Below are 13,674 nucleotides of genomic sequence, written 5' to 3' on the forward strand. Positions count from 1 at the left end.
CTTTATCATATACATACTTTACCATCGGCAAGATGTCAGGAGTGATCTTGTAACATAGCACATTTCCCGCCCCTTGATACTAATAACGTAATAATAAAACAAAAGTCTGTTTAAAATAACTCTTTAATTGTAAATACAACTAAATACCAAATTTTACCTTGAGGGAATATTTCATCCTTAATGTTGGTAACAAGACAAATTTAAAAACATAACTTCAAAGTCATCATATAAAAAAATCATAAACTTTCCATTGATTAAAGTGTCTTGTTACTATTCTGGGTTGATTGGCCGGGCCAACCTGGAATGTAACAATCATTGGGTTTACTTAGGTAAGCCATAAATTACAGAAATTTGCACGACTGTAACTGTGTTCGACCTGGATGGTCTGGAATGTGAGTCTAGTGTCTTCACACTTACCACTTAATGTCCCTTTTAAACCAACACTTGAATTATCATTTGGTGTTCTCCTACAGTCAAAGAAGTCGCTAGTATATAAAGCATGTTTGTCCTTATCTACTCCAGATGGAAAAATAGGCTTGATTCAATCTTATGATATGTTAGCTTGACTCAAGCTAAATGGTTGACACATAACAAGCTTGTAGCAAGTCTACCACGACAAGCTTGAATCAAACTTGCCATGACAAGTCTGTCAGCTTGAATAAAGGTAACTATTTACACATGACAAGCTTGCAGCAAACTTGACACGGCAAGCCTGCAATCTTGCGGCAATGGTTCATGGTTCAAAAAGGCTCGAGTCAAGCTTCATGTTTCAAGCTTGCACGGCAAGCATAATTCAAGTCACATTAAAAGCTTGCCGCAAGCTTTCATGTTATGTGGGCTATCAACTGAAAAAAAAAAAAAGAACCACGGGCTGTGTTCAAGTTAAATTGTCTACGTTTGTCGACATGAAAGCCCGCCAGAAGTTGATTCCAGAATGTTTTTATTAGCTGGAATGCACTAGATGCGTAAAGTGCTATCTATACACGTTCAATAATGGCTTCAGAAGAAACCACACGATTTAAAAAAAAAATTGGTTGTCTGTAAAGTTGGTTTACGGACGATAGTTTAACGTGACAACGTCATAACAAAACATTAATGAAATGATTGCATACTTTTATGAATAAAATTGAATCATTTTTATTGAATTATCACTATTTTGTATGGATACAAAAGAGTGAAATGAAATCTACAATTTAATTGATAAATTTACTTTTATTTGCACTCATTAATTCAAATATGTTTATTACTTTAACGAACAGATTATTTTAACTATAACTTTTATACATGTTTGCTATTTAACTTCTTCCAATCTGTGTTATTCTGTTAAGGATAGGACGATGATAGGAAAAGTAGGAAACGAATGGGAGTGTTTCAAGTTTAATGTGCCTCGAAAAAGTCAAATCGATGGTTGTTCCAATCGAGTGGAAGAGAGATATATGCGGCGCAATGAGCGTAACGGGACAATGTGCGTAACGGGACAATGAGTCATCCTTTTTCGTGCGTGCAGCCGGCGTTCATCGCTTTATTAGACGTTGTCACGTCAAAAAATATTCAAGATATGAGAGTGGTGTCTGTTTATGAAAAGCAGTTAAGAATATGATGAAGGCAGATGAGTAGTTCTGTGTCAGTACTTCGTTTTTAAACTATATTTTTAGAGGAATAAAAAATACCGAAACACTATTTTTAGATTCGCATTACTCCTTTATCTTCATTTCTCCTCTATAAAATGTTATGGTTACCACAAAAATCTCATAGTTTTCCTATGCACGACAAGAAGCCGTGAGTTTAGAAGCGATGCCACGCTAGAAAAACCATCCTATCTCACTAATACGAATATCGAACCTGAATATGTCTGCAAGAACTGAGAAAGATATCGCAAACACAACATGTGAGATGATTTTACAGAAATGTGAGTCCTTAATTCAATTTCATGTTTCCTTTTGCAGTGTGAGATATTAGCAAATAATTTAGAAACGGGCTTATACATTATTTAAAAAAAAGGCATATTCGTGAATAATTTCTGTGGGTATTTTATTTATAAGGGTATGTTAGCTTTTTTCTTCATTTTTATGGGATTGTCATATTATTTCACTAACCCGAAAAAGGTTTGTGGCAACTTATTACTTATATATTATTTTCATGTTTATGCGAAGCATTAGATACTATATATATATTTTTTAGACCAATCTTGTAGGCTTGTTAATTCAATTTGGGAAAATACACAGGTTCTACTTGTCTGTAAAACGAAACATGAGGTATAAAAATTAAAGGAAACTTTGCGTATGTAATTCTTTTAACCTCAATTCAAATGAAAATGATGAGAAATAGTATTATAATGTTAATCAAAATTTCCTGTCTGGATGAAAGCTCTGCTCTATGGGGAAAGTTCTGTCACGATTTGGAAAACAAGTTTTAAAAGGGTAGCCCAATTAATTACAGTTTTATTTATTAACTTCTATTTACACAATTAATTAAATTAGAACACTTTAAACTGCCTGTCTCCTAACTAACCACGCTTTTCGTTCAGTCCACAGTTCACTCTCCCCACTGGAGCTCGACAGGACAGTGGCTCTCCCTACCGCAAGTCTCTTACCGCTACCTCTGTCCCAGCACATTCCCTCGCACTAATCACTCTGTCCGTCGCACACAGCTTAGTCCCCGATTAACCAGTCTCCCGTCGCTTGTCGTCCGCGTTCGCTCACTGAGGGCACGCTTTCCCTCCTCACTTCACTGACTCGAGGACTGGCATCGCCGTTTTCATACCCTCGGTCCCCCGACTGGAAATGTCTCGCGCCCCTTTGACGTGGTCCGTGTCAACTTGATACCCGAAGCTCCCAGAACAATGGCGTCCCAGTTCCGCCACTCCACGCGGCTCCACTCCGGGAGGCCCAGAATCATCCAGAGGGACTGAGGGAACATTGACCTTAGTGCCGAGGTTGATTTAGTGAGGGGTAGAAGGTAGTGAGGAACACTGCTAATCCGACAAGGAATGTTACGTGTAGGACCGCGCCCCACTCGAGGGCCAATAGGCCAGCTGACTGCTAGCAGATCCACTGACCCTTCTTAAAACTGTTTGTCCCCAACAGGTAACACATCTCTTGCGGTGTATTCCCTCAGTCGGTCCAAATGTACCACTTTCATTCGTTCCCTTTATTTTCCTCTGGATGCGGTAGACCACATAATTGAGCCATTTAAACACTTCGTGTGGGTCTTCCCATGTCGCATGCAGCTTAGGGCAGAGCGCGGATGATCACCGCTGTGCCTGCCACCTCCAGATGGCCGTTGGCTTCTCTGGGTACGGTTGCATAATAGGCACCTTGCAACCACAGCTGGACCTGCTGTACTTAGTCCTGAGCAGATGGCCCAGCACAATGGACACTCCCGTGTCAACAAAGCACACAAAGCAGCAGAACCAGTGGCAGGGCACAGACAGTCACCTCTGTGCCTGCCACCTCCACCTGGCAAATGAACTGCTCTGGGTACAGTTGCACAATAGTCAGCTTGCGACCACAGCCGGACCTGCTGTACTTGGTCCTGAGCAGATGGTCAAGTACACTGGACACTCCCGTGTCCGCAGAGCACGCAGAGCAGCAGAACCAGCGGCAGGGCGCGGACGGTCACCGCTGTGCTCGCCACCTCCACATGGCAGTAGACTGCTCTGGGTACAGTTGCATAATATTCAGCTTGCGACCACAGCTGGACCTGCAGGACTTGGTCCTGAGCAGATGGCCCAGCACACTGGACACTCCTGTGTGAGCAGAGCACGCAGAGCAGCAGAACCAGTGTCAGGGCGCGGACGGTCACCGCTGTGCTCGCCACCTCCACCTGGCAACTGAACTGCTCTGGGTCAGCTTGCGACCACAGCCGGACCTGCTGGACTTGGTCCTGAGCAGATGGCCCAGCACGCTGGACACTCTCGTGTCAGCAGAGCACGCACAGCAGCAGTACCAGCGGCAGGGCGCGGACGGTCACCGCTGTTCTCGCCACCTCCACCTGGCAACTGAACTGCTCCGGGTCAGCTTGCGACCACAGCCGGACCTGCTGGACTTGGTCCTGAGCAGATGGCCCAGCACACTGGACACTCCCGTGTCAGCAGAGCACGCAGAGCAACAGAACCAGTGTCAGGGCGCGGACGGTCACCGCTGTGCTCGCCGCCTCCACCTGGCAGTCGACTGCTCTGGGTACAGTCGCATAATAGTCAGCTTGCGACCACAGCCGGACCTGCAGGACTTGGTCCTGAGCAGATGGCCCAGCACGCTGGACACTCCCGTGTCAACAGAGCACGCAGAGCAGCAGAACCAGTGTCAGGGCGCGGACGGTCACACCTGTGCTCGCCGCCTCCACCTGGCAGTCGACTGCTCTGGGTACAGTCGCATAATAGTCAGCTTGCGACCACAGCCGGACCTGCTGGACTTGGTCCTGAGCAGATGGCCCAGCACGCTGGACACTCTCGTGTCAGCAGAGCACGCACAGCAGCAGTACCAGCGGCAGGGCGCGGACGGTCACCGCTGTGCTCGCCGCCTCCACATGGCAGTAGACTGCTCTGCGTACAGTCGCATAATAGTCAGCTTGCGACCACAGCCGGACCTGCTGTACTTGGTCCTGAGCAGATGGCCCAGCACACTGGACACTCCCGTGTGAGCAGAGCACGCAGAGCAGCAGAACCAGTGTCAGGGCGCGGACGGTCACCGCTGTGCTCGCCACCTCCACCTGGCAACTGAACTGCTCTGGGTCAGCTTGCGACCACAGCCGGACCTGCTGGACTTGGTCCTGAGCAGATGGCCCAGCACACTGGACACTCCCGTGTCAGCAGAGCACGCAGAGCAGCAGAACCAGTGTCAGGGCGCGGACGGTCACCGCTGTGCTCGCCGCCTCCACCTGGCAGTCGACTGCTCTGGGTACAGTCGCATAATAGTCAGCTTGCGACCACAGCCGGACCTGCAGGACTTGGTCCTGAGCAGATGGCCCAGCACGCTGGACACTCCCGTGTCAACAGAGCACGCAGAGCAGCAGAACCAGTGTCAGGGCGCGGACGGTCACACCTGTGCTCGCCGCCTCCACCTGGCAGTCGACTGCTCTGGGTACAGTCGCATAATAGTCAGCTTGCGACCACAGCCGGACCTGCTGGACTTGGTCCTGAGCAGATGGCCCAGCACGCTGGACACTCTCGTGTCAGCAGAGCACGCACAGCAGCAGTACCAGCGGCAGGGCGCGGACGGTCACCGCTGTGCTCGCCGCCTCCACATGGCAGTAGACTGCTCTGCGTACAGTCGCATAATAGTCAGCTTGCGACCACAGCCGGACCTGCTGTACTTGGTCCTGAGCAGATGGCCCAGCACACTGGACACTCTCGTGTCAGCAGAGCACGCACAGCAGCAGTACCAGCGGCAGGGCGCGGACGGTCACCGCTGTTCTCGCCACCTCCACCTGGCAACTGAACTGCTCCGGGTCAGCTTGCGACCACAGCCGGACCTGCTGGACTTGGTCCTGAGCAGATGGCCCAGCACACTGGACACTCCCGTGTCAGCAGAGCACGCAGAGCAGCAGAACCAGTGTCAGGGCGCGGACGGTCACCGCTGTGCTCGCCGCCTCCACCTGGCAGTCGACTGCTCTGGGTACAGTCGCATAATAGTCAGCTTGCGACCACAGCCGGACCTGCAGGACTTGGTCCTGAGCAGATGGCCCAGCACGCTGGACACTCCCGTGTCAACAGAGCACGCAGAGCAGCAGAACCAGTGTCAGGGCGCGGACGGTCACCGCTGTGCTCGCCGCCTCCACCTGGCAGTCGACTGCTCTGCGTACAGTCGCATAATAGTCAGCTTGCGACCACAGCCGGACCTGCAGGACTTGGTCCTGAGCAGATGGCCCAGCATGCTGGACACTCCCGTGTCAGCAGAGCACACACAGCAGCAGTACCAGCGGCAGGGCGTGGACGGTCACCGCTGTGCTCGCCACCTCCACCTGGCAACTGAGCTGCTCCGGGTCAGCTTGCGACCACAACCGGACCTGCTGGACTTGGTCCTGAGCAGATGGCCCAGCACACTGGACACTCCCGTGTCAGCAGAGCACGCACAGCAGCAGTACCAGCGGCAGGGCGCGGACGGTCACCCCTGTGCTCGCCGCCTCCACCTGGCAACTGAACTGCTCCGGGTACAGTCGCACGATGGGCAGCTCGCGACCAGAGATGGGATCCGTGCACGTGGCTCTCTTGACCTGCTCCATCGCAGAGGGCGCGTCTCGCAGCACCGCCGACTGAGTCTGCGCAGTCTCGCGCAGCCAGCGTCGCGTCCACTGTCCCACCGTCACAATGGAGCAGTCGCACACCCACAGGTTTCCATTCAGCACCAGCCCACCTGCACACAGCGGGTTCAGGGCATGGAATCTCAAAAAAAAAAAAAAACAATCTCTCATACGGGAGTTTAACGAAACCGGAAGCTTTAATTTTTAAAGGGAACTTATATTTTGATACATATTATTTTATTTTTGTATAGTAAGTGCTTCAAAAACACATAAAGAGATAACTTTTGATTACTGGTTAGCTGGCAGTATTTTTCTTTTTCGAGCTCTAGGGTGGCTGGTGTTTCAGATGTTTGAACCTTAAAGAGTAATGGTCTCATTTTTAACTGACGTTATCAGTTAGGAGGGAGTGGCTACAAGTTTTCACTGGATAGTGTAAAAAAAGATACAGGTAAGGATCTAAGTTGTACAGTTATGCATGGATAGGCATAAGCAGGTCCGTCGAGATCTTAATGTAATTCATAATAGTAAAACTTACCAGTAATGCCCATACACGCAATCACGTTAGAGTTATGGGTCAAATCAATGTTTACAATATTTAGATTTTTTTTTTATTGTGGGGTTTCAAAAGTGGTACATTAAATAATAGGGAGGGGGCCCGACAAAATTATTTGCCCCCGGACTATTGGTTTCTCTTAATTTCCCTGGGTGTAAAACAACAGGACCATGAAATTGAAATGGGATTTGAAATATCTTGGGCACTGACTCTGCTTTTAAATAAATTTATCATGTTAGTCTTCTTTACATCTGTACCTCGGGTAAAACGCACTTTTAACCATACAATTTACCATAATTTAAAGTTCTTTCTAATCGCATACAACACTTAGATCTACGATATGTCAAAAATTAACAAATTTTGGGTAGAAAATAGTTGAGTAAATAAGTTAGGTACCATTTAATGTTCTTTAAACTGCTCTCATGAAAACATGGTTTATGTGACAAGTATACTATGTCTTCTAGATACAGCTATGTATATCGCCTTTGCGATTACACCCATCTTATATGCTACAGAATTATGTAGAGTGTTAGTGATGATTTTAAAATCTGATGTTTTATTATGTTTACAATGTTTGATCAATGTTTATTTTAGAGTTTACTAATGGAAGTGTTATCAGAGCGAAGAATGCTCACCTGATATTTGATTGGTGCCCATGTTCTCCCAGGTGGTGCTGTTGGCGAAGATGGTGCTCAGCTTGAAAGATGAGAATTGGTTGTTGCTGATGTCGACCGTCAAGTGCGATACCCGTTGCAGTTCAGAGAACAATCCACGTGGAAGTTCCTTTATCTGGAAAGAAAAAAAAACAACGTTGCATTGAAATATACAGCGTGCAAAACTTTTCGATTATAAAAATTCTGTTACTAATGTAAATAACCCAAAGTATTTCGCCAACTAAAAAGAAAGTGTCTATATTTTGGGAATAAGTGCTACTTGTCGCAAACTCTGCAGACTGAGTGCTGCTCAGAACCTTCTTACAAATTTTCTTCCTGAGATTTGTCGCTCCACTAGCAGTTGAAAGGTTTTTTTCATAAGTGGGAATCAGTGTTTAGATCAGCAGCAAAGTTACGGATATTAATTCAAATGCTAAGACAGTGTATTGAAACTACATTGAATTATTATTTAACTAAAGCTTACTAAGGTACATAAAATATGTGATTCCCTGGTGGAAAACTTGATCATGGGAGTGCCCTTTACACCAGCAGCATATCCATTTTTACCCAGAAATAAATTTATCTGATGTAGGTTGTGATCAGAAAAGGGGGACTTATGCTCCATGAAACCCCTTCCCTTCCCCATGATCAGCCATTGCCTACTACAAATACCACCACCGTCACCAACTGATCAGTGGTGTGTTGGATGGGGCAGGGGAAAAGAGAGGTAAAATTTATACACAAGCTATTTTTTTTTTTTTTCAAATTTGTGTTACATACATTAGGGGGTGATAGAATTAAACTAGACGAGCACAAGTTACCATAAAATGTATGCTCGATACTCACTCGGTAAATTGCTTAGAGGGTGTTTTCCATCAAATGATATAAATACGGAGTTCACAGCAACTTTCGTCATTTTTTGCTGTGGTTCTCCAACGTGGTTGATGAGTATGCGAATCAAGAAAGGTTGATACGCATTACATGTACGGACTTGCGAATGGCAAAGCAAGCGAAGCATAAAGATTGCACAGAGAAAGTTCCAACAAAACGGTTGTGAAGCCTGCGTCGATGTTAGAAGTCGTAATTTTGAGCAGTTGTGATGTTGGATTTGAGTAGTTGGGAGATGTTGAATAAAACATTTTCCTCAAATCAATCGTTTGCCTGTCTTTCTGTCTCTTGTTTCTCATTATCTTTTTAAAACAGCATGTACCACCATCAGTGTAGGATGAAATTTTCGTGCCTAGTTTAACATACCTATATTAGGTGCAGGAAAATTAACAGATAAAACAAAAGCTGACCTAATTCAAAGTGACTTGTACGTAAGCACCTCTACAAAAAATATTGAAAGGGACATGGATCATGTAGGTCCCCCTCTCTTTCTCTCCACCTCATTCCCCACTTGGATCCACCACTGCAGAAGATGTGCAACTATATAGTCTGGTGCATCATGTAAATTATCTCAAGTTTGACAGTTATTAACAATATCACCAGTGGTAACCGTTCTCCAGGATAATTTATCAACAAAGAATATCAAAATATCCTAAAATAAATTAGGAATATCACAATCAAAATTCAAGTTAAAGGTTGGGTTGATAATGTTGTTTGGAAGAGAATTTTTCAAATTTTCAGGGAAAGACCCTCCCTAAAAGTAAATAGTCCAGGGCCCCGCAAGGGTCTAGGGCCGCTACTGGCTGGAACAATGCATATACTACGGTTAATGCTAGAAGGAGTAACCCTAGGTTTATCCGGGTTAACTTAGCATCATCCAAGGTTGTATGGCAAATTCCGAATAATCACTAAAAATAAATTCGAATCTGGAGGTTACCCGTGTACACCTAGGTCTAACCAACGGTGGCTGAGTAATGTTAGGGGTTGCATCATTTTTGAACACGTTAGGTTAGTTTAAGGTGTCAATGAACTAAAGTTACCAACATTGCCCAGTCAGCGTTGGGTGGACCTAGCTGTACACGGCCGAATACAAAATTTATTTAAGTTATCATTCGAACTTTACCCAACGAACTTGGATGATGCTAAGTGAACCAGGGCAAACCTAGGATGGCCTGTTCTTCATCTGGTAGCGCATACAGGATCACCGAATAGGTGACGCGGGAGGGGAGGGAGGCTAGAGCATGGCCCCCCACAAGGATGGGGCTGGGTGGACCCATGGGTACAGGGCCCGGGCCCAGCCCTACGCAATTTTTTTTTTGAAGTGAAACTTCTTCGCCGAGGGGGTAACGATTTTTGAGCATTAAGATAATTCTGATCCAATTGCAGGGGGGGGGGGGGGGCATCCCTGCCACCCGCTTGCTACGCCGCCGGCTGGGTCCAGGGCCAGGGTGAAGTGCCACGGGCTGGTAGGCTACCTGGGTGCCGCGGATCCTGAGCACCAGCTCGTGGTTGTTGCCGATGCCCTCGAGGGAGTCGCCGTCCAGGCGCCTGAGCCCCTCGCCGCGGATGTCCAGCCGCTGCAGGCGCGAGTCGAAGGCGCCCAGCAGCTGATCCTTGAGCTCGGGCTCCTTCACGTCGACGACGAGCCCGCGCAGCGACGGCACGCCGGACAGCACGTTGCCCAGCCGGAAGCGGAAGCGCTCGATGCGGGGCCAGGTCTGCACGTCGAGCTCGGCGAGCGCCGGCAGCGAGGCGAGGCTGTCCGCGTCGAAGCGCTCCACCAGCGGCAGGTCGCGCACGGCTAGCTCCTGCAGGCGCCGCAGCCCGGCGAAGCTGGCCTTCGTGACAATCTGCGGACACACACCCCCCGGGGTCGCGCGTCTCGTCCCCTTTGGCCCGACGTATCGCAGCCGCGTCCTCGGCGTCGGTCGACATTGCAGTTCGCCGACATCATCAGGAAGCAGTTACCTACTCAAGTAGGTAACTGCTTCCCTGATTATTACGACTGCGATGTCAACCGGGGGGGGGGGGTGTTTTAGGGGTTCAAACCTCCCCCCCTCTTTAGCTCCAAATCTTTAATTAATTTCTTATTCATCACTCAAACAAATTTCATATTAAAATTAATAAAAAAATTTGTACCATTACAATATTTAAATTTAAGTACCGAAAACAGCTAAAATAGCACTATTTTACACTTTAAAATCCAAATTTTCCCGGGGGAACACCCCCGGACCGCCTGCTTTAATAATGGGGGGGGGGGGGGGGGCATGCTTCTTAAAACCCTCCATACACAAATCCTGGCTACGCCACTGGACCGAAACGTCGCGTCGGTGAATTATTCGCCAAGGACGCGGCTACAACCCCGGAAGCCAAGCTACTTCAGACAATGGCCGTGAAAGTCTGCGAACATTATTAATATCGATGTATCGTTCTTTCGATATTCTGCTTTAATTACATCGGCCATGAAAATATCGATGCACAAAATTTTTAGCCATGCTTTGCTTATTATAAAATTATTATTAAATATGTTTTTATATATCTAAACTAACATGAATATAGCATCAGTTACCAGACATACGTCCACGTATTTATTTCCACGTCACCGACCACTGCCCTTGCCCAACAGACGACCTTTCACAGTGAACTCCAATATTTCCCCTTTAAAACTCAATTATATAGAGTGAGTGGAATTATTGTAGTGAGTGGAACTCGTGGGACAGAACCACGAAGGAATGCGTGGTCGGGGGATGCGGGAATATTGATAGTTCACTCACGGATAGAATTGTGTGTTCTATCAGATCTGTGCATGTTTTATTAAGTACATCCTACAGCTGATAAATGACACCTTACAAGTACAACAAGTAGCCACATTGATGTATCCAATTTTTTTTCCATCATTGTTTTATATTTTTTTGTTTTACTTATTTGTGACATGTGGACATGCATAACTATGCTTCTACACTCTAAATATGAAACTGTATAAGCTACTGCAATTAAGGGGAACGTGAGTGAAAACCTATAGGAAACATATTTCTTATTCTTGTACCTGTTTGGATAAGTAGTATCTGTCTGGATAAGTTGTAACAGAAAACAATAGGAAACCTATTTCTTATTCGTGTTTCTGCCTGGATAAGTTGTATCTGTCTGGATAAGTTCGTGTTTCTGTCTAGATTAGTTTTATCTGTCTGGATAAGTTCGAGTTTTCTGTCTGGATAAGTTTTATCTGTCTGGATAAGTTCGAGTTTCTGTCTGGATAAGTTTGTTTATCTTTCTGAATAAGTTTGCGCATCTGTTTGGATAAGTTTGTGCATCTGTCTGGATATGTTCGTGTATCCGTCCTGATAAGTTCGTGCATGTGTCTGTATGAGTTCCACTGAAGTGTGGTTAGTGAACTCCTACTTTTTTAGTACGTACAAAAGACGGTGTGAGCTGGCATATGGTACATAATTACATTCCTTTGAACCATAAAATTGCTAAGGACGATGTTTATCCGCTCCCTACTGTTGAGTCTGCCCTTCAACATCTAGGTAGGGCCAGATATTTTTCGGTTATTGACTTAAATTAAAGTTTTCACCAGTGCCTTTTAGATCCTAGTTGCCGTAAATATACCGCATTTTCAACTCCTTTTGGCCATTTTGAATTTAATTGTGTGCCTATGGGCGTTAGTTTTTGCAGTCAGGTTATGAGTTGAATCCTCGATCATGTCTTATCTGATCTCAAGTATGATTATGTGTTTAATTATGTCGATGACATCATTGTTTATAGTAACACCTTTGAGGATCACATTACTCGCCTGACTGAAGTCCTTTCTCGTTTACGAGGGGCTAATCTCACTGTTAACCCCAAGAAGGTTACACTAGGAAAAACGTCTGTTAAATTCTTGGGTTATGTTATTTCACAAGGTACCCTCCTTATGGATCCTGACAAGATTGCCCCTATCATCCAGTTTCCTAGGCCTGTAAATTTAAAGGGAGTCCAGCGCTTCTTGGGTTTGTTAGGTTATTTCTCCAGGTTCATTAATAATTTTGCCTCTTTATCTGCGCCCTTAAATTTCTTACGTAAGAAGGATTCAATTTTTGAGTGGGGCCCCGAACAAGAGAAATCTTTTCAGGCGCTGAAGTCTTGTATGTCTTCACCCCCAGTTCTTATTCTACCCGATTTTAATAAACGGCTTGCCGTTCACGTTGATGCCTCGCACATCGCGCTTGGAGCCATCCTAGGACACCTAGAGGAAGGCCAGATTAGGCCCATTGCCTATGCTAGTCGCTCACTATCGGAGTCTGAGCAGCAATTAGGTGTCTACGAGAAGGAGGCCTTGGCTTGCCTATTCGGCCTAGAAAAATTTGAAAGTTATCTCGATGCTCGGGAGTTTGATTTATTCACCGATAACCGAGCCCTTAGTTGGCTCTTTAATCATCCTCATCAGCTGGGTAAGCTCGGTCGTTGGATTTTGAGGTTATCACGATTTCAGTTTGTCATTCATCATATTCCAGGTAAAGATAATGTTAAAGCCGACTCTCTTTCGCGCATGTTTTGCACCGATGAATTCGAGCCCTTGGAACTCCGCTCATCTGATGCTACTAAATTTATCACTGCTTTTAAATTTTTTCCTGAATCCTACTTAAATATCAAGGAATGTCAGACTCGCTCTGCCAGCAGGTACTTAGAGATCTTCATGATAAGAAGGCTGTTCCCTATGTTGAGGAGAGTGGTTTGTTGTATTTTACAGGAACTTCTGGCAGAGCCCGAAAGGCTGTTGTTCCAGCTGTCTTGAGGCCTATGGTGTTAACCTATTTTCATGCATCTCTCCTAGGTGGTCATCTAGGAATAGATAAAACTTTTCGCAGAATTTCAGCGCATCTGTTTTGGCCCGAGCTTCATGCTGATGTTCGGAAGTTTGTTCGATCTTGTCTCGATTGCCAGATTTCCAAGCCGCCTCATAATTCTAAGGTGGGTCTGTATGCCGCTGATCCTTCCGTTCGTCGCCTCCTCCCTACTGGTGGTACCTGCCTATGAGAGCCCATCGTGCTACTGCCCAGCGTGCTACCATGATCTTGCCTGGCGGCTTCCTGCTTGAATGGAGGCTCGATGCTGTTTCGCCGCTTCTGGGTCTTGGAGAGCGGCCGTGTTGATTCCGGCTGAGTGCTTCCGCACCACCGTGAGTCCATGGCTGCCCCTAGCCCTTGCTTGACGGGTCTTGGACATCGTAGCTGACCCCTTCGTCAGCCTGCTAAGGCACTGAGACTTGGTGCTCCCTGCTGGAGTCCCCTCCCATGCCTGGGTGGTTGAGACTCGCGGGGCTGCCCTGCTTTGAGCCCTTGTTCTGGGCCGATTACCGAC

At 46.5% G+C, this 13,674-nt stretch overlaps 1 protein-coding gene across 1 annotated transcript; it reads right to left on the reverse strand.

Annotated features, from left to right (window-relative positions):
* Positions 1 to 1,328: 1,328 nt before the first annotated feature.
* On the reverse strand, positions 1,329 to 13,502 carry LOC134536323 (TLR4 interactor with leucine rich repeats-like). The gene is made up of 4 exons (XM_063376075.1): positions 13,341 to 13,502; positions 9,810 to 10,184; positions 7,429 to 7,582; positions 1,329 to 6,353 (listed from the first exon to the last, which is right to left on the reverse strand). Exons 1-4 carry the CDS (start codon positions 13,500 to 13,502, stop codon positions 6,058 to 6,060), a joined length of 987 nt encoding a protein of 328 aa, XP_063232145.1. The 3' UTR covers positions 1,329 to 6,057.
* Positions 13,503 to 13,674: the final 172 nt, after the last annotated feature.

This window comes from Bacillus rossius, chromosome 10 (genome assembly GCF_032445375.1).
Source record: "Bacillus rossius redtenbacheri isolate Brsri chromosome 10, Brsri_v3, whole genome shotgun sequence".
NCBI classification, from domain to species: domain Eukaryota; kingdom Metazoa; phylum Arthropoda; class Insecta; order Phasmatodea; family Bacillidae; genus Bacillus; species Bacillus rossius.

Bases quoted from the DNA above. Each gene is read 5' to 3' on its own strand.
- LOC134536323 (XM_063376075.1), bottom strand. From the start codon at position 13,502: ATGGACTCACGGTGGTGCGGAAGCACTCAGCCGGAATCAACACGGCCG. The intron at 7,583-9,809 runs GTAGCCTACCAG...TTTTCTTTCCAG, and splicing joins TCAGGATCCGCGGCACCCAG to ATAAAGGAACTTCCACGTGG. The intron at 6,354-7,428 runs GTGAGCATTCTT...CGCTGTGTGCAG, and splicing joins GGGCACCAATCAAATATCAG to GTGGGCTGGTGCTGAATGGA.